This window comes from Podarcis melisellensis (genome assembly GCF_964234715.1).
Source record: "Podarcis melisellensis genome assembly, chromosome: 12".
Classification (NCBI taxonomy): Eukaryota; Metazoa; Chordata; class Lepidosauria; order Squamata; family Lacertidae; genus Podarcis; species Podarcis melisellensis.
This window is the reverse complement of record NC_138544.1, coordinates 59,313,764-59,339,256: the sequence shown is the minus strand read 5'-3', so window position 1 is coordinate 59,339,256 and position 25,493 is coordinate 59,313,764. Positions and strand designations below refer to the sequence as shown.

The 25,493-nt window shown below is 48.8% G+C and overlaps 1 protein-coding gene and 1 long non-coding RNA gene across 3 annotated transcripts in view; one reads left to right on the top strand and one right to left on the bottom strand.

Moving 5' to 3' along the window:
• Positions 1–22,452, bottom strand: part of LOC309353323 (GTPase IMAP family member 9-like) — a 31,519-nt gene extending 9,067 nt beyond the window's left edge. Inside the window, exons 1-2 of one of the 2 annotated variants that reach the window (XM_081882728.1) lie at positions 21,844–22,452; positions 18,144–18,774 (exon numbers count right to left, since the gene is read on the bottom strand). In XM_081882728.1, the coding sequence (XP_081738854.1) occupies positions 18,144–18,774; positions 21,844–21,883 (671 nt within the window). In that variant the 5' untranslated portion in view covers positions 21,884–22,452. Of the gene's footprint in view, positions 1–17,587; positions 18,775–21,843 lie in introns of those variants that run through there. The other variant, XM_081882727.1, reaches the window with a different exon arrangement.
• Positions 1,874–4,848, top strand: LOC309353470. Its single transcript, XR_014161885.1, has 2 exons — positions 1,874–2,172; positions 4,577–4,848. It is a non-coding gene; the product is annotated as an uncharacterized lncRNA (long non-coding RNA).
• Positions 22,453–25,493: the final 3,041 nt, after the last annotated feature.

Genomic DNA, 25,493 nt, shown 5'->3' with positions numbered 1-25,493 from the left:
CTCGCTTTCAAAGCCGTGGCGCGCAGCTCTACGTCTCAACTCTAGACCGCTGAAGCTCCGTCTGAATCTCCTCCCCCCAGACACCAGTTTAAGACTCTAGCCTTGCTCCACCTCTTCCTTTGCTCCTTCCTCCTCTGGGTCCGCCTGTCCGCTGGGGTCTTGCCCTTTCTAGACTCTTCTGACGCTGAGTCCCCTGAGTCTTCCCCCTGCCTCCGGCGGGCTTTAGGACCTGGTTCCCAATCCGGGTTCCCTGCTGTCCCGCGCGCCTGTACATTTGAACTTGGCGCGCGCGCCCAGCCGGCAACCTTCCTCCTGACCGTTACACTGCTCCTGTCACTGCTTCCCCCTTCGGAGAGGCTAGCTGGACCCGACTTCCCCTCTGTTCCCTCACTCTGCGATAGAGGCGTGGTCAGCCCTGACTCATCTTCTCTCCCTGCTGGAGGAGACGCTGGCCCTGATACATGGGACTCTTCCCCCCCACTACGCTCTGGTGGGGGAGCTGGTCCTGATCTCCCACTGCTGCTTTGGGAGTCCCCGCTGGCCCCTTGCTTCTGGTGCGTCGCCCCTGGGACCCCCTTTGCCCTGGCCATCGGCGCCCCCCTCTGGGAATCTTCTGATTCGCTGGAGAAGCTCATGGAATCTCTCGGGCCACTGTCATACTCCCCTACGCTGCCCTCAGATTCTTCCCCTTCGCTCTCCATTTCCTCTCTCCCCTGTGCCTCTGCTCCTGAGCCCCTGACAACTCCAATAGTTTCCCTGCAGCTTTCTCTGCCTTTCTTGTCCTCCTGAGCAGGGAGAGCCTTCTGAAATCTCAATCAGGGATAGTCCGACCATGAGGTGGGAGAATGCATGTTCTGAAAGAGCCCCTGTTTTCCAGTTACAGCCCAGGAATTGCATAAGCCATCCCAATTTCTGATTTGATCCTGGAATGTCCATTCCTTTTTCCTCCCCTTGAAGTATTGGAGAACAGTTAAAAGTGGTGCAAAAATGGACTCCTGCTTATCCTGAAAATAAAATTCCTGCACCAAATGGAGGAAATGGTATGGTGGCTCACAAAGCCCCTCCTATAATTTTGAAGGAAAAGGTCACCAATCCCCTTTCCATTCTGTAATTGCAATGCTTCAGTGGCCAGCCATTTCTCAGGAAACACAGGGAGTGTTTATTCCTTAATTGTAAATGGAGCCTTGCGCTGTCTGTTGTTGTTGTTGAGTCGTTTAGTCGTGTCTGACTCTTTGTGACCCCCTGGACCAGAGCACGCCAGGCCCTCCTGTCTTCCGCTGCCTCCCGCAGTTTGGTCAAACTCATGCTGGCAGCTTCGAGAACACTGTCCCACCATCTCGTCCTCTGTCGTCCCCTTCTCCTTGTGCCCTCCATCTTTCCCAACATCAAGGTCTTTTCCAGGGAGTCTTCTCTTCTCATGAGGTGGCCAAAGTCTTGGAGCCTCAGCTTCACAGTAGTAGCAGTAGCAGTAGCATAATAATAATAATAATAATAATAATAATAATAATAATAATACGACCTGCCCATCTCGCCCAGGTCTTTAGCAGGTGCTAGTAGTGGTGTGCTCGCCTCAAGATGCATCATGTCTCTAGAAATGGCTGCAGAACAAAGGGAAGGCTCCCCCTCTCATACTCATGAAGCCATAGTGGAGGGCACCCCTAAAGCCGCTGCGAAGGGCACCCTGAGCAACGCTATAAAAGCAGCCAAAAGGATTTTTAAAGGGCCTTTTCTTCCGGCAGGAAGATCCCACCAATGAGGCTTGTAATAAGTAGAAAAAGGGTGAGGGGTGATCATATTGACGGCCCCTCCACCTCTGATGCCAGGCCCTACAGGGCCCACCCTAAAAAGAAAACATGTGTATTCCCAGAGGAGCTCGTGGCTGAGAGCGACACTTCTCTGTCCTGTGGGGATGATGTGCCGGAATTAATGTGCCAGAACCACAGCCTGCAGCGTCGCCTGGCCCAGCCTGAGGAGCATTTAGATAAGTCTAAGTCCCCTCGTCGACGCTCTCGCAAGGGTAGGCATAGGCGTAGGTCACCCGTTCGAGTTCACCTGACAGCTCCTCCAGCCCCAATTCGTGCAGAACACGACGCAGGAAGAAGAGGTGTTGCAGATCAAGGAAGCATGGGCGTAAGTGCAAGAGGGACTCTTCAGATTCTTCAGATCTCTCAGGTACGTGTGATTCCTCCTGTGGCAAGTTGGAAGAACGCTGTAAGGGGTACTGGGTTACTACCCACAAGGCCCCTGGCCTTCCTGGTTGGATTTGGGAACGTCACACCCGGCGCCATCGCCACGCTTTTGGGGCCAGGGAGCCACGCGGGGAAGATGGGCTGGACGCAAAAGGGAGGGTGCGGGCGTCAAGCTTCAAGCGGATGGGTCAGCCACCTGGCATCCAGCTAAAAAAGAATCTTCACAACCGCATCCTAAATGGGGAATCTGTAGATGTCTTTACTCTGCTCTCCCCGGCTTCCTCTTGTAGTTCCAAGTTTAAGCCAGAATCGCGTCGTAAAAAGGATAAGGCAGTGGATGTTGATAGAGCATTCGATAATTGGTTAATCGCTTACACATCCTACATGGGGTTGGTGGCCGCCGCTTACCCTGACAAGGCATGGCACCTAGCCAACTATCAAGGCATTATTTTAAAAGCCGGGAAAATGGCTGGCGACTCAGTGGCTTTAGCGTATGATGAGGATTCCATGAGAGGGCTGCTGAAGACCCCAAGGCGCGGTGGGACATTAAGGACAGTGATATTTGGTTCAAAGTAGTGGCGCCACACTTCCAAAAAAGGGCTTTTGGGGGAAAATCAGGCAAGCCCTCCTCCAAAGTACAGAGGGTGGCTACGTCAGCATGCTGGGAGTTTAATAATGGGTTGTGTAGCAGAGACAGATGCCATTTTGACCATGTGTGCGAGCGCTGCGGTGGTCTTCACCCACGGACTAAGTGTTTTCGGGCTAAGCCTCCTTTTTGCGGTTTTCAAAAGACAGGATCGGGGAGTGGATCCAGGGACGCCAAGGGAGACTCAGGAGCCTCTACCTCTGGAACCCAACAGTCCAAGGCTGCCTCTCAGCGATGTTACCTTTGTTACAAGCTTATCCCAACAGGGCTGCAGCCAACTATTTGGAGGCAGGGTTTCGTTTTGGCTTCCGCATCCCCATCTCCAATACACCGGTATCCAGAACCCCTCCCAATCAAAAGTCGGTAAGGGAAATGCCCCTTGTTGCATTTAACAAAATTGAAAAAGAGCGGCATTTAGGTGTTTAGTAGCCAGCCCTTTCCCTGCCCCCCTTTTCAAAAAAATTATAGTTTCCCCGCTTGGCATAGTGCCCAAAAAACGTCCTGGTGAGTTCTGTATGATACACAATCTGTCATATCCTAGGGGTGGGTCTATAAACGATGCCATACCACGTGAGCATTGTTCTGTAAAATATGTGTCCTTGGACGTGGCCATCAGAACAATTAGGGATTTAGGCCCAGGGGCCTTTTTGGCAAAATGTGACATCAAGTCAGCCTTTCGACTGCTCCCAGTTCATCCTGAGGACTTTTGACTCTTAAACTCAGGGACAGTTGGTATTTTGATAAGGCTATGCCTATGGGTTGCTCTGTGACCTGCGCGGCCTTCAAAACCTTTAGCATATTTATTGAATGGGCCATCAAAAAGACATCTGGTTCCCCTTACATGACCCATTATTTAGATGACTTTCTGATCATGGGGCCTGGGATTCCCCCTCGTGCGCCCTATCCTTAGCTACTTTCATGTGTCTTGCGGCGGACTTTGGCATACCTTTGGCTGCCGACAAGACTGAGGGCCCTTCTACGGTCCTTTCCTACTTGGGTATTGAACTGGACACACATCAGCAATCATCACACCTCCCACAGTCCAAACTCGAATCCTTAAAAGCCTTGCTGGAAACAATGCTGGGGGTTAAAAAGACTACACTTCACCAGGTTCAGTTCCTAATGAGCCATCTCAATTTTGCATGTAGGGTAGGTAATTGTGCCAGGTCATGCTTTCTGTGCCCCCCACCATAGCATTGGGGTGACAAAGCAGATAAAGAATGATTTGAAGACTTGGCTTGCTTTCTCTTTCTTTTCTTTTCTTTTCTTTTCTTTTCTTCTCTCTTTCTCTCTCGCTCTTTGGCTTGCATTCTTGCAGGATTATAACGGGGTCTCATTTTGGCAGAGAAACCTCAATCCTGGGGTGGAGTTCCAGGTCCATTCTGATGCTTCTGGCCGCTATGCTTTTGGCGTGTTCTTCAAGGGCCATTGGTGTGCCAAACCGTGGCCATCCTCTTGGCACGTAGCAGGCATCACTTGCGATTTACCTTTCCTTGGGTTTTTCCCTATTCTAGTTGCCATTCGCATCTGGGGAGCCCTCTTCTCGGATTCCAGGGTCTGTTTCTGGTCTGACAACCAAGCGGTGGTAAGAGTTATATCCAGGCAGTCGGCAAAGTCCGATAGGGTGCTAAGGGTGCTGCGCCTGTTGGTGCTGGAGTGCCTGCGGCACAATATTTCCTTCACAGCCCATTTCATACCTGGTCTTAACAAAAACATTGCTGATGCATTATCTCATTTCCAGATGGAGCATTTCCGCGAGCTGGCACCAGAGGCAGCCCAGACCCCAGATCCCTTCCCAGACGATCTGTGGGAGATTGGAAGTGAGAAGTAAACCAGGGAGTATTGTCAGCATTAGCACCCTCCACTAGACGTTCTTATTCCAGGGCCTGGAACACCTTTGGGCATTTTCGTGGCTCCATAACACGGCGCACTTCCGAGGAGGGGGTGCTTCAATTCCTGGTTCTCCTATAAAGCGCAAGGGCCTTGCCATTAAAACTTTAATGCTTTACAGGGCAGCTATCTCATTCTTTTGTAAATTCCTTTGTTAGCTGGACCCCTGTGACAGCTTCCACGTCAAGAAGCTGCTGTCGCATCATTCCCCCACGTCAGGATGGCAGGAAGCCCATCACTATCAACACACTCAAACTAATTTGGGGGGAAATTACCAGAGATCTGCTGGTCAAATTTTGAAACACATCTCTTCCGAGCAGCAGTCTTCCTAGCCTTCTTTGGTGCCATGCGCGTTGGGGAGTGTTTGGAGGCCGGGGCCCCTCAATCAGGGTTGGCAGATACAGACATTAAGTTCTTGGGGGATACTGTGAATGTCAGAATTTGGTCATCAAAAACGGATCAATTGAGAAAAGGAGTCACACTGGCGCCTGCTCCAACGGAACAGGAGGGGCCCTGCCCATATCAGGACACATGCCGCTTCTTCAGGGTCCGGCCTAAATGCAAGGGCCCTTTCTTCATACACGCAAACACGCGCCCTTTGTCGCGATCCCAATTCACGGCAGTCTTGAGCGAAATCATAGCGGCCTGTGGAGCTGACCCCCAAGTATATTCTGGGCACTACTTCTGTATCAGGGTTGCCACTTCAGTGGCAGTCCAGGGTTGGGACCCAGCCTGCATCAATACACTGGGGCGCTGGCGCTTGGCAGCATATAAAAGCTACCGTATTTTTCGCCCCATAGGGCACACCGGCCCATAGGGCGCACCCAGTTTTTTTGGGAGAAAATAAAGGGAAAAAAATTATTTCCCCCCCAGGCGCAGGGCTGGGGAAGCCTGAGCTTCCCCCGACCCCAGCCCCCAGAACAGGCTGCTATCCGCAAGCGGAGAGCTGCCCAAAGCCTGGAGAGCGAGAGGGGTCGGTGTGCACCGACCCCTCTCGCTCTCCAGGCTTCAGCGAAAGCCTGCATTCGCCCATAGGACGCACACACATTTCCCCTTCATTTTTGGAGGGGAGAAGTGCATCCTATAGGGTGAAAAATACGGTACATTCATCCCGGCTCCTCCTTAACACTTGCAATTTAACTTTCTTACAGGTTTACCCACCACGAAGATCTGGGTTGTGGGGCACAGCATTGTCCATTGGGCGGCGGAGCATGCCTGGTCGCACAATGGGGGTCGTAACCTTAACATTCACCCCAAGGTACGCATTTATTGGATGGGCCACCGGGGCATGCATTGGCCGGGCTTGATGCCCGTACTTAGTAAGGCCTCAGTGGCACATGGCCCCTCGAGAGTCTTGATTTTACACCTGGGGGAGTATGATCTAGTCGAACAAAAAAGCATTGCCCTGACCCTTGCTGCAACGGCAGATATAGAAAGCTTGCATGCCTTGTACCCAACAATGGCCATCGGCTTATCCATCTCCTCCCCCGCCTGCACTGGAGAGGGGTTCCCAATCCCTCTCACATTAATTACGCGGTGGAAAAATCAAGAGGGCCATGCGCAATACCATGCGGCTAATTGGCGGATTCTCTATCCCACACCCCACCATCAGGGCAGAGATGGGTAAATATTCAGGCAGACGGGGTGCATCTGACATCATTTGGGAATGACCTCTGGCTGCACAACTTGCAACAAGTCCTCAGGGAGGTTTGAAGGCAAAGTATAGGTGATGGTTCCTCAGTTGTGGGACTCTTGGTGGCGAGGCCCTTAGGGGGCCTAGGGTGGCAGTTTTAGGCCTTGGCAAAGTATCCTTTAGTCTAACATCAAGTCGGGGGGGATGCATTCATGCTCCCTCCCCATGCGCGGCGCTTGCAGGGCCCATTAAAGGGCAAAACCGGGAGTCCCTGGCCCTAGAGCGGCTGCATGTAGGTCAAACTCCCGGGACGAGGTCAGTGGAAGGGCTGGCTGTGTAAGTTTGTGCTTTGCAGTCCCCTCTCAGTGGACCTCATCTGCCTGCATATCCTCAGCCAGATGGGCTGAGAGGGTTACCTGCCAAGGCCTGTGCCACGTTTCCCACTTCTGAGGCTCAATAATGTTGTGGCCAATTTGAACCCCATACTCTGGTCTCTTGTCTCATCATTTGGGGAAAAGGGGTGGGCACCCACAATAGAACTTCCCTTGCATATCTAGATCCTGGGGCAAGTGGGTGATGGGATTTAGCTTTCCTTGGCCAACAATAAGCTCAGCAATTGTCACCTCTGGGCATTTCCTGGGAAGGGAGGAGTGTATGTGTCTGAGGGATTATGGTGGGAGGTGGGAGGGAAAAGAGTCCATTGGAATGGAGGGAATTGGCAAAGGGGTTGATATTATATGATTTATAAAGCTAGGTATATTCCCTGAGCTGTCAAGTCGAAAGGATACGTTCAGGCATAATATTTGTAACATTTAATAACTTTAAAGATGTGCCCCCCCCCCGTAATTTCAGTAACAACATAAATTCCTGTAACACACTCCAGATATATGCATGTGAAATAAGGTTTGCGTGCAGCATAAACAAAACATACCATGTGGGATGAAACTGCGAGATCTCTGCTGCTGTGTTGTGCAAAGAGGAGAGAAACTGCTATCTTGTTTTGCATTTAAGGTGGAGCAGGAAACAGAAACCACTGACATGAAAAACAGAATGCTCTTCCTGCCTATCGGGATTTCCCACACTAGGCAGGGTGTTATTTCTAACGGTGCAAATTCTCAGAAATTGTCCACAGCACATAGATTTCGCTTTCGCTTTTGCTGTTTACTCCCATAGTTTCCCAGCAGTTCTCTGCCTTCCTTGGCCTCCTGAGCAGGGAGAGCCTTCTGAAATCTCAATCAGACCACGAGGTGGGAGAATGCATGTTCTGAAAGAGCCCCTGTTTTCCAGTTACAGCCCAGGAATTGCATAAGCCATCCCAGTTTCTGATTTGATCCTGGAATGCCCCGGTTTTCCCTTTTCCTCCCCTCGAAGTATCGGAGAACAATTAAAAGTGGTGTGTGTAGGTGCTGTTACGGCAAAAATCTGGGTGCGAGGCTGCTCTGCCACCCAGCTCATCGGACTCAGTCCGTGGGTCCCTGCGGAGGAAAATGAGCTCAGCCGGAGACAGGAGCAAACTGCAGAAGATCCAAGTTTATTGGCCAACAGGTTCAAGACGAGATTGAACAGTGAGAAAGGGGTGACATGAGTTTTTGAAACTTCCCTCCATGTCCCAGAATACAGTGCAAAACACGTCATGAATACATTAAAGAGAGGTTTGGTTACACAGATTACATCATGAATATATTAAAGGGAGGTTGGGTTACACAGATTAACATATGGAGGAGGGAGGGGGGAATATGCAGAGCTACACCGGATTAACATAAGGAGGAGGGAGGGGGGAATATGCAGAGCTGGAGATATGCACAGATAAACACTTCCTGGGGATGAGAAAACAATGGTCTCAAATATGCATAGTCTGGCACCTGACATTGCCTGGAGGAAAGGCTGATCAGAGCAAACTGGCACGTTGATTTTCTATGAATTTTATAGATTTTAGTCCCTTTTGACATTGACAATTGGAAATAAATTGATATATTGTAGCGAAGAAGAAGGTGAAGAAGACATGCCCCCCCCCTTCCGTAACAGTGCAAAAATGGACTCCTGCTTATCCTGAAAATAAAATTCCTGCACCAAATGGAGGAAATGGTATGGTGGCTCACAAAGCCCCTCCTATAATTTTGAAGGAAAAGGTCACCAATCCCCTTTCCATTCTGTAATTGCAATGCTTCAGCTGCCAGCCATTTCTCAGGAAACACTGGAAGTGTTTATTCCTTAATTGTAAATGGAGCCTTGCTCTGTCTGTTGTTGTTTAGTCGTTTAGTTGTGTCCGCCTCTTCGTGACCCCCTGGACCAGAGCACGCCATGCACTCCCGTCTTCCACTGCCTCCCGCAGTTTGGTCAAACTCATACTGGTAGCTTCGAGAACACTGTCCCACCATCTCGTCCCCCTTCTCCTTGTGCCCTCCATCTTTCCCAACATGAGGGTCTTTTCCAGGGAGTCTTCTCGTCTCATGAGGTGGCCAAAGTCTTGGAGCCTCAGCTTCAGGATCTGTCCTTCCAGTGAGCCCTCAGGGCTGATTTCCTTCAGAATGGAGAGGTTGGATCTTCTTGCAGTCCATGGGACTCTCCAGAGTCTCCTCCAGCACCAGAATTCAAAAGCATCCATTGCTCTGACAGATCAATTGCTCTGTCTACTCATAAGTAAATCCCACGGTATTCAATGGTGCTTACTCCCATGTAACTGGGCGAAGACTAGGCAGCTTCACACTGCAAACCTAACCATGTTTACTGAGTTCAATAGGATTTCCCATGGGGCTGCCCCTACAAATACCAGACAGATGGGCGATGAAAGGGTCTGAGGAACAAAGAAGTGGAATGAGGGATGCAGGACAAATTTGATCCAGCTTCCATTGAAAAGTGAAAAGTATTTGGTACAAAGTTGTAAGTGGAACAGGGGGAGGGGGTTAAATATGCTTTCTGTTCCTGTTTTTGAATATGCAAATAAAAAAAGAGTTGTTTTCTGGAGATGGGTGTTAAATCAGGGGTCAGCAAACTTACTGCGCCTTGGGCCAGTGTCTCCAGCACTGATTGCATGGCGGGCCGGAGGACTGGGGAGTGCGTGCCCATATGCGTGCACACATGGAAATAGTTTGTGTGCATGTACACAGGGCTCCTCCGACCCGGATGTGCACCGGAAATAACACTTGCGCATGCGCAGAAGCTATTTCCGGTGCTCCTCTGACTCGGAAGTGGGCAGCCGTGCAGCACAGTGCCAGTAAGAGCAGGCGGCAGCAGTGGGGGTTGCTGCGGGCCTGATAAACGAGTCCCTCTGGCCTTATCAGGCCCGCGGGTCTTAGTTTGGGGACCCCGGTGTTAAATAATTCCCTTCCCAAATGGTAAAATTTCAGAACTTTGGGAAGAGGTTCAAGCATGTCTCTCGCTGTGCAGCACCTGATGTCCAGGCACTCATTAGGAATTCAATGCACATTTAATTGGCTGTAGGGCAGTAAATGTGTCTGGCTTAGAAACAGGCCTCTTTTGGTTTCCTGGGGCTTATTCCCAGGAAGTGGGCGCGGGATGGCAGTCTAGGTTTTGGTTTAGGATCGGTGTTTGGGGAAACGGGGTTATTAAGCCTTTGAAAGCTGTCTGTCCACAGTCAGGTGGGGGTTGGGGAGGGAGATAGACTGAAGCAGCAATGACTAGATGCTGCTCTCTAACTTTGTGTTATGACATGCCCTCCCCATGGCATGGGATGTGGGTGGCGCTGTGGTCTAAATTACTGAGCCTCTTGGGCTTGCCGATCGGAAGGTCTGCGGTTCAAATCCCAGTGACGGAGCGAGCTCCCATTGCTCTGTCCCAGCTCCTGCCAACCTAGCAGTTTGAAAGCACACCAGTGCAAGTAGATAAATAGGTACCACTGCGGCGGGAAGGTAAACAGAGTTTCCGTGCACTATGGTTTCTGTCATGGTTGAGCCAGTTGAGCCAGAAGTGGTTCAGTCCTGCTGGCCACATGTTCAGGAAAAGCTGACTGTGGAAAAATGCTGGCTCCCTTGGCCTGAAAGTCAGATGAGCGCTGCAACCCTGTTATGTACTGAGTCGAATAGGATCCAAACTGCAGCAGTCTGATTGGTCCTAGAACAATAGGCTCCAAAAGGCGGCAGTCTGATTGGTCCTAGAACAATGCAGCAGTATGATTGGTTAGCAGGAACCACCCAATCATGCTCCAGATAGAAGTGAATCCACAACCTGATTGGCCTACAGTAGAATCCCGGAATTAGCCAATCATGTGCAGCCCATTGTGTAAATAATGTATATAAAGCAGATACTCTGAGGGGACATTCATTCATTCCTCCTCACCACTATGAGCTGAATAAAGAGCATGAAATCACTTTGCGACTCTGAGTATATTTCACTGGCGACGAGGATGGGATCCCGCTGAGCTGACTGCCACACACAGCACCGCAGCACCGCCACCTGCCGCACCGCTGCCTCGCACCGTGTATCCAGGCTTCAGCTCCGGGACCCAAGGAACCCAGAATGGCAACCGACAGCAGCTTCTCACCATTCAACCCAGCATCTGGAGACTGGGAAGCGTACGCCTCCCGTTTCACCTTCCTCCTAGAAGCCAAAGGGATCACCGATGAAGAAGACGCCAAGAAGAGGGCAATATTCTTCAGCGTCTGCGGAGAGGAGACGTTTGAAATCGCCCGGGCTCTCCTTGCACCTGAAGACGTCGCCACTGTTCCATACAAAACCATAATGGAACAGCTGAAGGGGCACTTTTCGCCACAGCCCTCAGTGGTGGCTCGTCGAAATGCCTTCTACGCAAAGCGGCAAGCCCCTGGGGAAACCATAACTGGGTTTGTGACCTCTCTCCGCCAAGCTGCCCGGTTCTGCAACTTCTCAGAGCTGGAGAACATGCTTCGTGACCGCCTCGTCGGTGGCCTGAAGGATGAGAAGCTGCAACGACGCCTCTACGCTAAGAAGAACCTAACTTTCCAGATCGCTCTGGAGGAGGCCCTGGCAACGGAAGCTGCCGAGAGGTCGACGCAAGAGGCACGGCCCAGCCAGCCGTCCCAACCGAGGGTCCACCACGAAGACCTCACCAACAACTCAGGGTCCGACAGGGAGGAGGTGCACCGAGTACAGCAGCGCACTCAAGCAGCCCACATACCACAGCTGCCTCGACGAGAAGGAGGGAACTGTGCAAGCTGTGGAGAAAGTCACGAGAGGAGGACCTGTCGTTTCCGCAATGCAGAGTGCAGGCAGTGCAGAAAATTGGGACACATCGCCCGGGTGTGTCGGGCTCGGCCCACCCGGCACCAGGCATCAGATGACCAATCCAGGAGCCCCAGGTCCCGGGGCCCAACGCACCAAGGCAACTCAACGGAGCTCACGGACTTCCAGGTATACCAGTTGCCCCACCCCAACGTAGAGAAAATTTATGTAGAGGTACGGATAGAGGGGGCCCCATGCCGCATGGAGCTCGACACGGGTTCAACTCTATCCATAATCTCGGCAAGGACCTTAAGGAAACTGTGCCCTACTGGGGGTCCCAAACTCAGACCGGCCCCATTCACCCTCCGGGACTTCCAGAAACGTAAGGTCCCCACAATGGGGGTGGGGACCTTCAGGGTGCAATACCAAGGGCGGACGCGGCAACTGGACTTGCTTGTGGTCAAGGGCCCCTACATTAGCTTACTGGGATTGGCATGGTTTGGACCACTGGGGCTAGCCATCACCGGGGTGAACCACATGAGCTTACAAGTGGATGTGGACGCCATATGCAAGGAATTTCCGGGGGTTTTCGATGGGAAATTGGGACAGTATACGGGCCCCCCCATTGCTCTACAGCTTGACCCTGCAGTACGACCGGTCAGGCTCAAGGCCCGCCGGGTCCCGTTCGCCCTGAAACCCCGTATAGATGAGGAATTGGACCGACTCGTGGAGCAAGGAGTGCTGGAGCCAGTGCCTAATGCCCCCTGGGAAACCCCAATCGTCACACCCGTCAAGCCTAATGGTTCGGTCCGCATCTGCGCAGACTACAAATGTACCATAAACAAGGCCCTCACGGCCCATGCATACCCAGTGCCAGTGGTCAGCCATGTCCTTGCCACCCTGGCTGGGTCGAAAATTTTTGGCAAGCTGGACTTGGCCCAAGCATATCAACAGCTGCCAGTAGATGAGGCTACAGCAGAGGCACAGACGATTGTGACGCACAGAGGAGCGTTCAGGGTAAAGCGGCTGCAATTCGGGGTCAGCGTGGCACCAGGCATATTCCAGAATCTAATGGACTCTCTCCTTAAAGGGATTCCTGGTGTCACCCCCTTCTTCGATGATGTGTTGATTGCCGGGCCCACACCCGAGGAGTTTGAGGACCGCCTCCGCACCGTTCTGCACCGTTTCCAGACGGCGGGTCTCAAGGTGAAGCGGGAAAAATGTCTACTAGGAGTGCCTCAGGTGGACTTTCTGGGATTTATGGTGGATGCAGAAGGGGTCCACCCAACTGGGGACAAGGTACGGGCCATTTGTGATGCTCCAGCGCCCAAGAACAAGACTGAACTTCAGGCCTTCTTGGGACTATTGAACTTTTACCATTCCTTCCTTCCCCACAAGGCGGCGGTAGCGGAGCCCCTACACAGACTCCTGGACAAGCGGGCTCCTTGGGTGTGGGGCCAGCGCCAGGAGGCCGCATTCCAGGCAGTCAAGGACTTGCTTGTCTCAAACTCGGTCTTGGCACACTTCGACGAGAGGCTGCCAGTTGTGCTAGCATGCGACGCCTCACCCTATGGCATTGGCGCTGTCCTGGGACACCAACTCCCGGATGGAAGAGAGGTACCGGTAGCATACTTTTCCCAGACACTCAACGAAACCGAGCGGAACTACTCGCAAATCGACAAGGAGGGTCTGGCAATCGTGAAGGGAGTAAAAAAATTCCATGATTTCTTGTACGGGCGGCCCTTCACCGTGGTGACTGACCACAAGCCGTTGCTTGGCTTGTTTGCCCCCGAAAAGCAGACCCCCCAAGTGCTGTCTCCTCGCGTCCTCAGGTGGTCAATTTTCCTTGCCAGCTACCAGTATGCACTGATTCACCGCCCTGGAAAGGCGATGGGCCATGCAGACGCCCTCAGCAGGCTACCACTACCGGAAACAGGCCCCGACCCAGCACCTGCACAAGAGGTTATGAGCCTGGAGCTGCTTCCCGACCGCCCCATTCAGGCACAAGAAGTTGCACACCATTCGAAGAAAGATAGGGTCATCTCCCGGGTCCTGGACTGGGTGTGGAGGGGATGGCCCAGCAGCAGCCCCGGGCCAGAATTCGCCAGCTACACAACCCGCAAACATGAACTGTCAGCCCACAAGGGGTGCCTGTTATGGGGAAGCAGGGTCGTTGTTCCCCAGCCCCTCCACAAAAGGGTCCTCACAGCCCTACACGAGACGCACCCAGGGGTAGTAAGAATGAAGGCCCTTGCCAGGAGTTACGTGTGGTGGCCGGGGATCGACGGAGAGATAGAGGCCTGGGTCAAACACTGCCAGGCCTGCCAAGAATCCCGCCCAGATCCCCCAAGGGCCCCAGTCCAGTCATGGGAGTCTGCCCGAGCACCATGGTCACGCCTGCATGTGGACTTCGCTGGCCCCTTTCAGGGGAAAACATTCTTCATAGTGGTGGACTCCTACACCAAATGGCTGGAAGTCGCACTGGTACCGTCTACTTCTACGTCCGCAGCCATCCGGGTACTACGCCGGCTGTTTGCAACCCACGGGCTCCCTGACACTCTCGTCTCAGACAACGGGACTGCATTTACGTCAGGAGAATTTCAAACCTTCACAGTGCAGAATGCCATCCGCCACATCCGTTCGGCGCCATTCCACCCGGCCACCAATGGCCAAGCAGAACGCATGGTGCGGACCACCAAGGACACCCTTCGCCGCATGACGCAAGGGGATTGGGAGTACCGCCTTGCCACATTCCTTCTAGCACAGCACAGCACCCCCAGCTCAACGACTGGCCGGAGCCCCGCTGAACTACTAATGGGTCGGCGTCTTGCAATCAGATTGGACCGCCTTCACCCCGATAGAGCTCAGAATGAGGTAGTGGTGGGGGAAGGCAGGAACCCCCGGACCTTCATGGCCCAGGACCCAGTGTACGCAAAGAATTTTGGGGCAGGCCCTGCATGGGTACCCGCCACAGTCACCAGGGTCACTGGCCCCGTGTCATACGAGGTGCTAACAGATGGGGGGCAATGCTGGCGCCGCCACTGCGACCAGATACGGCGACGATTCCCGGGAGAAAACCAGGAGGAGGAGGACAGGTCAGAGGAGTCCCAAGGGAACAGTGGGGCAGTGAGGCCCATAGAGCAGCAGGGGCAAGCAGGAGAGGCAGAATCAGTAAATACAGAGAGGACCCGTGAGGCCGAAAGGACACCGGAACCAGAACCACGACTGAGCGAGCCGGTTGCGCCAGACCTAACAGCCCCATCACAGCCAGCATCCGTGGAACACGAGCCAGAACCTGAACCCCGGACCAGGGAACACCACAGGCCGCAACGCACACGTAGGCCGCCAGCGTACCTTGAGGACTATGAATGCGACCTCCCGGGCAGGACTGGAACTTAGAGGGGAGGGGTGTTATGTACTGAGTCGAATAGGATCCAAACTGCAGCAGTCTGATTGGTCCTAGAACAATAGGCTCCAAAAGGCGGCAGTCTGATTGGTCCTAGAACAATGCAGCAGTATGATTGGTTAGCAGGAACCACCCAATCATGCTCCAGATAGAAGTGAATCCACAACCTGATTGGCCTACAGTAGAATCCCGGAATTAGCCAATCATGTGCAGCCCATTGTGTAAATAATGTATATAAAGCAGATACTCTGAGGGGACATTCATTCATTCCTCCTCACCACTATGAGCTGAATAAAGAGCATGAAATCACTTTGCGACTCTGAGTATATTTCAAACCCCATAGTCGCCTTTGGACTTAACTGTCCAGGGGTCCTTTACCTCCCCATGGCAGCCACATTGTGCTCTGCCACACACTCCTGCCAGCAATTTTATGACTACTGCCTCCCACCACACTCTCTCTAAATTCAAAATGTACCCCTGATCCAGAAAGGTTGGTGGCCGTTTGATCCAGCTTCCATTGAAAGGTGGAAATAATAAATTTCCACTTTCCAAAGCAAAATGAAACTCAGCCAGTCTGTGGGCAGACATACTATGGTCAATAGGCTTTGGTCAAGTCAAGCTGAGACAGACCCAGATTGCTAAAGGTTTGGGTGAGGGTACCAGAGCAAGCAAGGACTGTCATCGTCATCATCATCATTTATTTATATCCTGCCCATATGGCTGGCTTTCCCCAGCCACTCTGGGCGACTTCCAACAAAAGATTAAAAATACATTAAAACATCAAATATTAAAACTTCCCTAAACAGGGCTGCCTTCAGATGTCTTCTAAAAGTCAGATAGTTGCTTATTTCCTTGACATCTGATGGGAAGGCGTTCCACAGGGTGGGTGCCACCACCGAGAAGGCCCTCTGCCTGGTCCCCTGTAACCTCACTTCTCACAGTTAGGGAACTGCCAGAAGGCCCTCGGAGCTGGACCTCAGTGTCCAGGCTGAACGATGGGCGTGGAGACGCTCCTTCAGGTATACAGGACTGAGGCCGTTTAGGGCTTTAAAAGACAGCACTAATACTTTGTATTTTGCTGGGACTCATTTGCCAACTTCTACTTTTAACTATGGATTGCTATGACTCTACCCATGAAAAAGAGGACGTGTCCTGGAAAAGGAGGACATATGGCAACTCTATAATGCTTATCTCATTCTATATTCGGGGGAACAATGGGGTGGAGACGCTCCTTCAGGTAAACTGGGCTGAGGCTGTTTAGGGCTTTCAAGGTCAGCACCAACACTTTGAATTGTGCTCGGAAACATACTGTCAGGAAGATAGAAGCAGGGCTATTGCAGTGGTTCTGAAACTGTTTACTCTGGGCTAGACTTTCAGAAGAAAAATTTGTTCACATTGTTGCAGGCAAACAGCCTGTAGTTCCTGAGTCTTGCCAATAAAACTCAGGAGCCAGGAGGAGTTCAGAGTCCAACGATTTTATTACTTTCCAAGCAGTAGGTTCAGCGGGATCACTTCCACAAAGACTGAACCCCACCCCCCAAACACCGGGGGGGGGGAGGTAGGGTGGTTACCTATAGGTTTCTTACACAAAGCATTAAAATTTCCTGCAATCATATGCATAGAAAGATTTCTCATTACCTCATTCAAGGAAGCAAACTAGCTGTTATTAACCAAGACTCATTTAGATATATTTCACTTTAGTGTGCCGGCGATTAGAGCATAATCATTCGCTGACATAGCTTTAATTTACCGTGTTTGTGTGGCCTTCGAAGAAGAAGAAGAAGAAGAAGAAGAAGAAGAAGAAGAAGAAGAAGAAGAAGAAGTTATTATTTATACAACGCCCATCTGGCTGGCTTCCAACTAAATATTAAAAACAATACGGCATGTGCATTTTAAGGCAAGATTGCAGCCCTGAAAAAAGCACTTTATTGGGGGAGGGGAATTGTGCTGTGAAATTGTGTGAGATCACAACAACCAAAATGGCCGCTGTTCCCTCACCAGAGAAAAACAGGATGTCCCAGTTTTCCCAGGACACTTGTGGAGTATGCCTTAAGTATGTATACAAACTCAAGGAAAGGGTGAGCTTTTGTGGTACGATAAAATCATACTTCTGAGAGAGAGAGAAAGGCTAACAAAATAAAATTGGCACAAGGTTTGAAGCACAAAGACTCTTTTGCAACCACTCTGTACAGCTTTATTATGTGCATGGCTAAAAATGAAACAAGACTTCCTTGACTTTAAAAAACAGCCAGGGTTAGCATAAATTGTGTCTTGCCTTCTGTGCAAACGATTGTCTGTGGTAGGAACTCAGCTGTGTTATTTGGGAGTTATTTTTTATGCATTTCCTAAACTCTGCCTTCTGGGCTAGATTGGGATGTTTGCTCAGTGTTTGCAAGACATTGTATTATGTTGTCAGAATTTTTAAAAAGAAAAAGAAATAAGATTAATATCACTTCTTTAAACTGAATAATCTATTAAACCCAAGAACCACAAGTGAAGTGGCTGGGGTAGTATTTTTTATGCCATTTTTATTTGACTATTTCCACAATTTGTTTTTGCTTTTGCTTCAGTGTATCAATACTGAAAAGCCTAATGAAAAGATTTATGGGAAAATTAAACGGAACAGGAGAAATGAAACATTTACATTCCAAATAAATGCACAATGGTGAAAACAGGTCATTTATTGGGACAGAGTGATTTTTCAGCTGTTCTTAAAAGTTGCAAAACAACGAAGCACGGGATGGAGAAATTTCAGAAACAACAATCTGATATGATGGATAACAGCAACAACCAGGGAAAGAAAGACATAACATCTTATGAGGACAGGAAGAAACACCAGGGACAGAATAATTGCCACACACAGCAAGAACAAGGATATAGTTTGAGTTCCTCACTTGTAGTTTTATAAATCATTTAATGTATCAACACAAATAGAAGTTATTGTCATGGAATTCTACTCAGTATTGCTCTACAGCAGAACTCCAGTGTATAGTTAGGAGAGTAAAAACATGTTGCAGGATTCTCCCCCCCCCCAAACAGACCAGAGACAATGAATATTTCATCCAGCAGAGCTTTTTGCTACTGAAGGCAAATGAGCATCATGGTCACAAATCCAATACATTCAGGATTGGCCCTGTCCTTCAGAAATCCAGTTGCAGCAGACTTAACTTAAACGTACAATAACTTAAGCCTTATCTCCAGCAAGACGTAAACCAACTCCACCAAGACATGTCCTTTTTGAATTGTTCTTCGGTGTACAGTGGTGTTCTGCCATTGAGTGCCACCAAGTCATCAATCATCTCAATGAGCTCCTTCACCTGACTCTCCTTTTCTTCTTCATCAGCCACATTGTTAAAAGCAATCAATCGTTCTTCGGACATCTCAATCAGATCCTTCAGGTGCCCCTCAGCGCCTGCTATGAAGTCATTTATAGTTAAATGATTCTTATCTAACTCATCTTTATAGGTGAATAAAAGAATCAGATACTTCTTTCCTTCATTCTTGAAGAGGCGTTTCACTTCCCAAAATATTTCCTGGTCCCCCTTTGTGACCTTCCCTGCTTTTATCACGATGAGGATGGCGTGAGGTCCAGGATAGACCATATCAATGCACTCCTTTAGCTCATTTTGTGTGAAGCGTTTCTTAATTTTTGTATCAAAGAACCCAGGTGTGTCAACAACAACAATTGTCCTGCCATCTACACGGGCTTTTTCAAATTCGCATTTCTGAGTTGTTGAAGCAAGTGCATATGCGCTTTTAAATTTCTCAGCCCCCAGGATGGTGTTTCCTGTTGCGCTCTTCCCGGATCCAGTTTTGCCAATGAGCAGAATTCTCAATTCTTTGACTGTTCTGGCTAAATAAGAGATAAAAAATGCCATGTCAGCAAAGTTCCTGAGACTAACACACACACACAAAAAGTCTTACAAATCTTTCATAGGCGTGCTACTTATTAGTTACCTAATTTGTTTTACAAGAAAGGCGATTCTGACTAAATGTCAAGAAGAACTTTCTGGTGCCAAGAGCATCAGACTTTCCTTTCGCGGAGGTTTTTAAGCAGAGGTTGGCTAGCTATGTGCCATGCGTGCGGTAGGTGTGATTCCTGCACTGCAGGGGATCAGACTAGATTAATAAACAACTACCTGACTTTTAGAAGACATCTGAAGGCAGCCCTCTTTAGGGAAGTTTTTAAAGTTTGATGTTTTATCATTTATTTATTTCTATGTATTTATTTATTTTCAATGCAAAATTACAACAAAAATTACAAACTCATCATGTTTTTAATGTTCTGTTGGAAGCCACCCAGAGTGGCTGGGGGGCCTCTGGCCAAATGGGGGGAGTATAAGTAATAAATTAATATTAAAGTATTATTATTATTATTAGATGACCCTTGGGGTCCCTTCCAACTTTGCAGTTCTGTGATTCTATTGAGGCTACAGTGGAACCTCTGTTTTGGAATGTCTCTGTTGACAAACATTTCAGAACTCGGATGCCGTAAACCCAGAAATTAATGCTTCGGTTTTCAAACACTTTTCAGAAGTCAAGCATGCTGCAAGGCTTCCGTTTTGAGTTTCCCTATTGTGTTGAGGCTTCTGTATTGAATTTTCAGTTTTCAAACATTTCGGAACTCGAACAGTCTTCTGGAACAGATTACGTTCGGAAACCGAGGTTCCAATGTACAAGGGAAATTTCCTACCCCTAGTTCTCTTGCCAGTTGAGGGTGCACAGAAAATGTGTTGTGGTGTTTCATTCCAGTGGGCACCCTGACCAGAGTTTCTACCCTCAGCATGACCCAAGGAGAAGACCTGTTTGTGGCCACCTTGAAGCCATAAGTGGCACTCCAGAGATTTGTGGTGGCAGTGCATGTCCTGCCCTCCTGGAACTGAGCCAAGACTTGCTGGAAGTTTCCCATTAACCTTTATTGAGAGACAGCTTTGGCATTTCAGACAATGCATATAGACAAGGCGCATTCTCTCGGGCGCTCACTGCTCCTTCCTAGGTGTTGACCCCTCTGCTGTCTGCGTTTCTCACTCCTTCTTGATCAAGGGGATGCGAGTGGCACCTCCAAGATTTAAGAAGGTTAAGAAATGTTTTTCCAGTGTTTAAATAGGCCTTAAAGGCAACATTGAGCAGCTGTTTATCATAAATGTGAAGTTGTTGTTTTTTCAAATGCAAGCTTGCTTAAATAATTTTTATGTAAGGGCCTGATCAACCCAAAAACATGGCAAATATTGAACAACTGAGCAACTTTCCTAGAGTGCAAGACTAACACCAATAATAATAAACCTATGCCAGGGACAAGCGACATGGTCAAGATGAAAGCCCTAAGGGGATTCACCAGGTAGTGTTGCTGTGGGTATGTTGGAGGTGTGAGACCAGAGAACTAACTTTGACACCTGGAAACACACAAAAAGCCAGAAACAAAACAAACTGAATTTTTCAGTTATTGGTGGACCTTCCTGCTAAATGTAAAGCATAGACCACTATTGAAAAAATGTTTCTCCCAAAGTGCTACAATGCCACAAGTAACTTAGTAACAAAATGCAAAATGTGTTATTTTTATGAGATATCCTATGTCCAGCTATGGGCACTGCTACACTTGCAAAGATCCTTAAGGGGCCTGGCACGCAAGACTTTTCAGATTTACACAAAGGCATCCATTTGCAACATACCAGATTAACATTCTGTGGGGCAAAGAATTTTTAAAGAAAAAATTATAGTCCCAAAGGGGGGATCAAAGTAAAAAAAATTAAGTTCTTATATATACAGTCATACCTCAGATTAAAGAAGCTTCAGGTTAAATTTTCAGGTTGCGTCCCGCGACGACCCGGAAGTACCGGAAAGGGTTACTTCTGGGTTTTGCCACTCGCACATGCGCAGACGCTCAAAATGACGTCATGCGCATGCTCAGAAGTGGTGAATCATAACCCACGCAGATAATAATAATAATAATAATAATAATAATAATAATAATAATAATTTATTTATACCCCGCCCATCCGGCTGGGCCTCCCCAGCCACTCTGGGCGGCTTCCATAAAAAAGACATGGGTTGCATTCTGCTCAGGTTGTGAACAGGGCTCCGGAATGGATCCCGTTCGCAACCAGAGGTACCACTGTATAATAAATGTTCATAAATGTACCAAGCAAACACATACATAAATATATAAACCACATGTCTGAAGCAGCGCAGGAAAACAGCCATGAAGCCATTTTGGTTCCCAAACTGACCAAATGTTTTTTCTGCAAAGTCAAAGGAAAAGGAAAATGGAAAAGCCTCCCCATTGTCTTTTCCTTCACAAATCCTGTCTGAAGGGTATGTCTGTGTATGAAGAGGGTGAGCTCAGGAACTAAATATCATTACAAAAGACTGGCCAGGCTTGCCAGGGTATCCAATCAAGTGAGCATTAACAGGTAACTTGCCAGACAGGAGGCAAACAACGCTCTCAGATTTCTGTTGTAGACCGCCTTTTATGTGATGTAGGTATGATGTTTGTGGGTGGTGGTCTTGGGTTACACCCCTTCTGTGATGTATGTATGATGTTTCTGGGGGTGGTCTTGGACTCCAAGGCAGGCAATTTAAAATGTCTATATAAGGGTGGGCACACCTTTGTTCTGGGCCCTCCTCCTTCTCCTGCGTGTGAAGGGGGCACCCTGTTGCAACACCTTTAATAAAGATCAGGCTTCCTAGCTGCTTTGCTTCTCAATATTCTCTGGTTGGCCTCTGTTCTTTTCTCCGACCGATGGAGAACCTACAAAGGACTCTTGCGTCCCCCATAAGGGAATAAGGGCAGATTTCCATTTATTACATGTGTTTCCCCTGGTCTCATCCTTCTCTGCCAGTCTTGAAGTCATAAGCAAACCATGCAGCACTCCAGAAATTTGTGGTGCTACCTCAGGATGGTCAGTATCAGGAAAAGACTCACCTTTGGCCATGCTGCCTGTTGCAGAAAGACAAGCTGCCATCAAGGTTCACAGCAGTCCAGAATCCTGCATTAAAAACACCAAAAAGTCATTTGCAGAACTCCTGGGGGACTCTCAGTGTTGGAAACTCAGTTTCTCTCCAGGGACTTTCCTGCTACTGGAGTCCTTAGTCAAAAACAAAGTTTGGGGAATACATAAATCGGTCCTCTCTGATACTTAAGACTGGTAGCTAAGGAAGCAACATTCAATGAGCTAAAGGTTGCTGGCCCTCTACCTTGGCTCCAGTGAAAAAAAATGAACTCCTTGTGAGGGATCTAAGTCCAAAAGGGAATTGTAGAAACTGGAAGAACCAAAACTTAGAGGTCCTTCCATTCCCACTTGTTGTACAAGGCAAGAATGTTTGCAGATAAGCTCAGTTCTGGGTAAACATGGCTACAAATCAAACTCTAAACCGAATGACTTCCCCTGAGAACGCCCCTTCTACATTCTAGCCACACCAAAGAGGGAGCAAGCTTGTTTTCTATTTCTCCGGAGGGCAGGACCCAAACCAGTGGATTTGATTTACAAAAAAGGAGATTCTGACTAAGCCTTAGGAGGAACTTTCTGAAGGCAAGAACTGTTTGATGGTGGAACAGACTCCCTCAGAAGGTGGTGCCATCTCCTTCCTTGTACGTTTTTAAACAGGCTGGGTGGCCATCTGTCATGGATTCTTTAGATGTGATTCCTGTGTTGTGGCGGTTGGACTAGATGGTCTTGTGGGAATGTTCAGGGTGGCAGGAGAGAATATATTGTTTATTAATATCCTTCTTAACTTGTGCTAGCCGGTTTCTTCACTTAGCAGAGTACAGTCCGCTTCTGATGCAGCTGGTTGCAAGCTCGTGTGAGTTTCTTAAAACAATAAGCAATTCAATCCGGCTTGCCCAGATTGAAAGGTGTTCTAATATTTTCCTGGTAAGACCCCTTGAATCCCTCCTAAAAGAATAAACACCACAGTCTTATTCATAAGTAACGAAAAGTAGTTTTACTTATGATCAGGCCGAGCACAGTGTGATCCCTGAAGGCAGGCTTAAGGCTTAAAGTTACAAACATGTACAAACAGGTTTACCCCATATGGGAGATGACCTGGGGAACTGCTATGGCAGCCAGCAGTCCAGTCCAGGTGAGGCAGGAAGCAGGCAGGACAAAAAGGGAAGGAAAAAGAAAGGTGGCAGGGTGACTTGGCCTTTTACCAGGTCTGGAAAGGTCACGCCCACCCACTAGTCACATGCAAGGAAAGATGCTCCAGGCCAGGAGGAACAGGAAGTTTTGACTGGCTGGACCAAACATTCCCTTGCATGTCCACTCTAGCAAAACAAGGAATGTTGAAATCAATGGAAAATATAAGGAGCCATATTACGGATTGGTTGCAATACCATCTGTCACATGAAATGTTTAAAGTAGATAGGAAGAATGGTTTTTCGGACCAAAGCTCACAATTCAAAAAAGAACTATGAAACAAAGAGAAACTTTTGTTTAAAATGTATAATCTGTTATTAGACTGGGAAACAAAAGACGAGTCCTTTCTGTTGGGGATAATTCAGACGGAAATTCCCAGGTGTCTGAAAAGGTTATTTATGTGTGCCACTACTGCGGCCCATGTTTTGTTAGCGCCAAAAGGGAAAACGAGCGAGGTCCCAACCAAAGGAGAATGGCAGCTTAAGTTGACTGAATATGCACAACTTGCAGACTTAACTTACAGAGTAAGAGAACAAGAAGAACATACGTTTAGAGAAGATAGGAAAATGTTTATTGAATATTTGGGAAATAATTGTATACAGCTGAAAATGCTGGCGGCATAAAGATAAATTCAGCAGTGTAAATAAGTCTGGATGGATGCAATAATGGAATACCGAATGGTTTAGTTTTTGTAAAATATGCAGGGATTTATGACATGTAACATGAACCATGGAAAGAGAAGAAGGGAAGTCATTGCTATTTTAAGGATGTAAGATGAGTATTTTCAATTGTAAAACAGAAAATTTAATAAAAATTATATAAAAACAGAAAGGGGTGAGTCCATGCCATGGATTGTGCCCCCTTTCCCCTCCCTTTTAGAGCATCACCCAGGAGGGCAAACTTTGCCTCCAACCACCAACCGCCTCTACAAAAGCAAGTGCAGATGGTGCATTGTGGCATTTGCAAAATATTTTCCCACCCCCCAATCCCCCTCCCAATTTCCTCCTGCAGGAGGGATCCCCACCTCTGCTTAATTCCACCAGAACAGAGGGGTGTTTTCACTACCTTGACTTCTGCTGGGCAGTTTTCTCAGCCTGGAGGTGTTCCTGGTCTGGCTGTTTCTCTGAAACTTCAGGCAGCCTCAGACTCTCCCCGTCCCTCTCAGAGTTCTGAATCTGACACAGGTTTTGAGTGCACAGTTACAACGGAAGTTTTGACATATCCTCAGCAGTGGAAACTGAAAGTGTTTTCTTCTCACTTGATTTATCCAGTTACCCATCCGTAAAAGGGGACCAAAAGACCATCAAAAGAGCCTGGCTGATGGATCAGGCAAAAGACCAGGTGCCCCAACAGAGAGCTCACTAGCAAGACATAAGCACTATGGCCTCCTCCACACTTGTGATTCTCAGCAACTGGGGAATTCAGAGGCACACTGAGCATCGCCAGAATGCCTAGCAGACCAGAGTAACATGGGAACTATGTATAAGACAGCCTTATACAGAGTCAGACCATGTGCCATAGACGCATTAATGCCCTTGATTGGGACACTAGACTTCAGTGGAGGCAGCCTCAAACAGCCTTAGCCTTTTTTGCTGCTGCATCACACTGCGGGCTCATGTGAAGCTTGCGGTCTGCTGAGGAAGGAACTGATTGACCGTCTCCTCACAAGAGAAGAAAGCCAGTTGCAACCAGAATGCTGTTACTTTCCAGATGCCAGACCACACCTGGTCAGACCACACCTGGAATCTTGTATCCTGTTCTGGGCAATACAATTTAAGAAGGATGTTGACAAGCTGGAAGGTGGGCAGAGGAGGGCGACCAAGGTGATCAAGGGTCTGGAGATGAAGCCTTGGGAGGAACAGTTGATGAGGTTGGGGATGTTTAGCCTGGAAAAGAGGAGACTGAGAGGAGATAGGAGAGCCATCTTCAAATATCGGAAGGGCTGTCCCATGGGAGGAGGAACAAGCTTGTTTCCTTCTTCTCTGGAGGGGAGGACTCAAACCAATGGCTTCAGGTTATGAGAAAGGAGGTTCTGGCTAAACATCAGGAAGAACCTTCTGACGGTAAGAGCAGTTTGACCGTGGAACTGTCTCCCTCTGGAGGTGGTGGTCTCTCCTTCCCGGGAGGTTTTTAAGCAGAGGTCGGAGGGCCATCTATCATGGATGCTTGAGCTGAGTTTCCTGCATTGCAGGTGGTTGGGCTATTTGACCTTTGGGGTGTCTCTTCCAAATTTACGATTCTATGAATAAGCTTTCTACTCTCCTTTCTGTTAAATGATCCAAGAGCAAATTGCCCACCCTTTTGGGGGCTTACCTCTGTGGCTTTCAGCTAGTTACGCCTGTGCAGCATGGCCTGAGATCAGGACAATTTCCCCAGGCTAAGCTTGCCTGGTGCACGCTGGAAAATTCAAGATTTCCTGCCAAACCACACAGGTGAA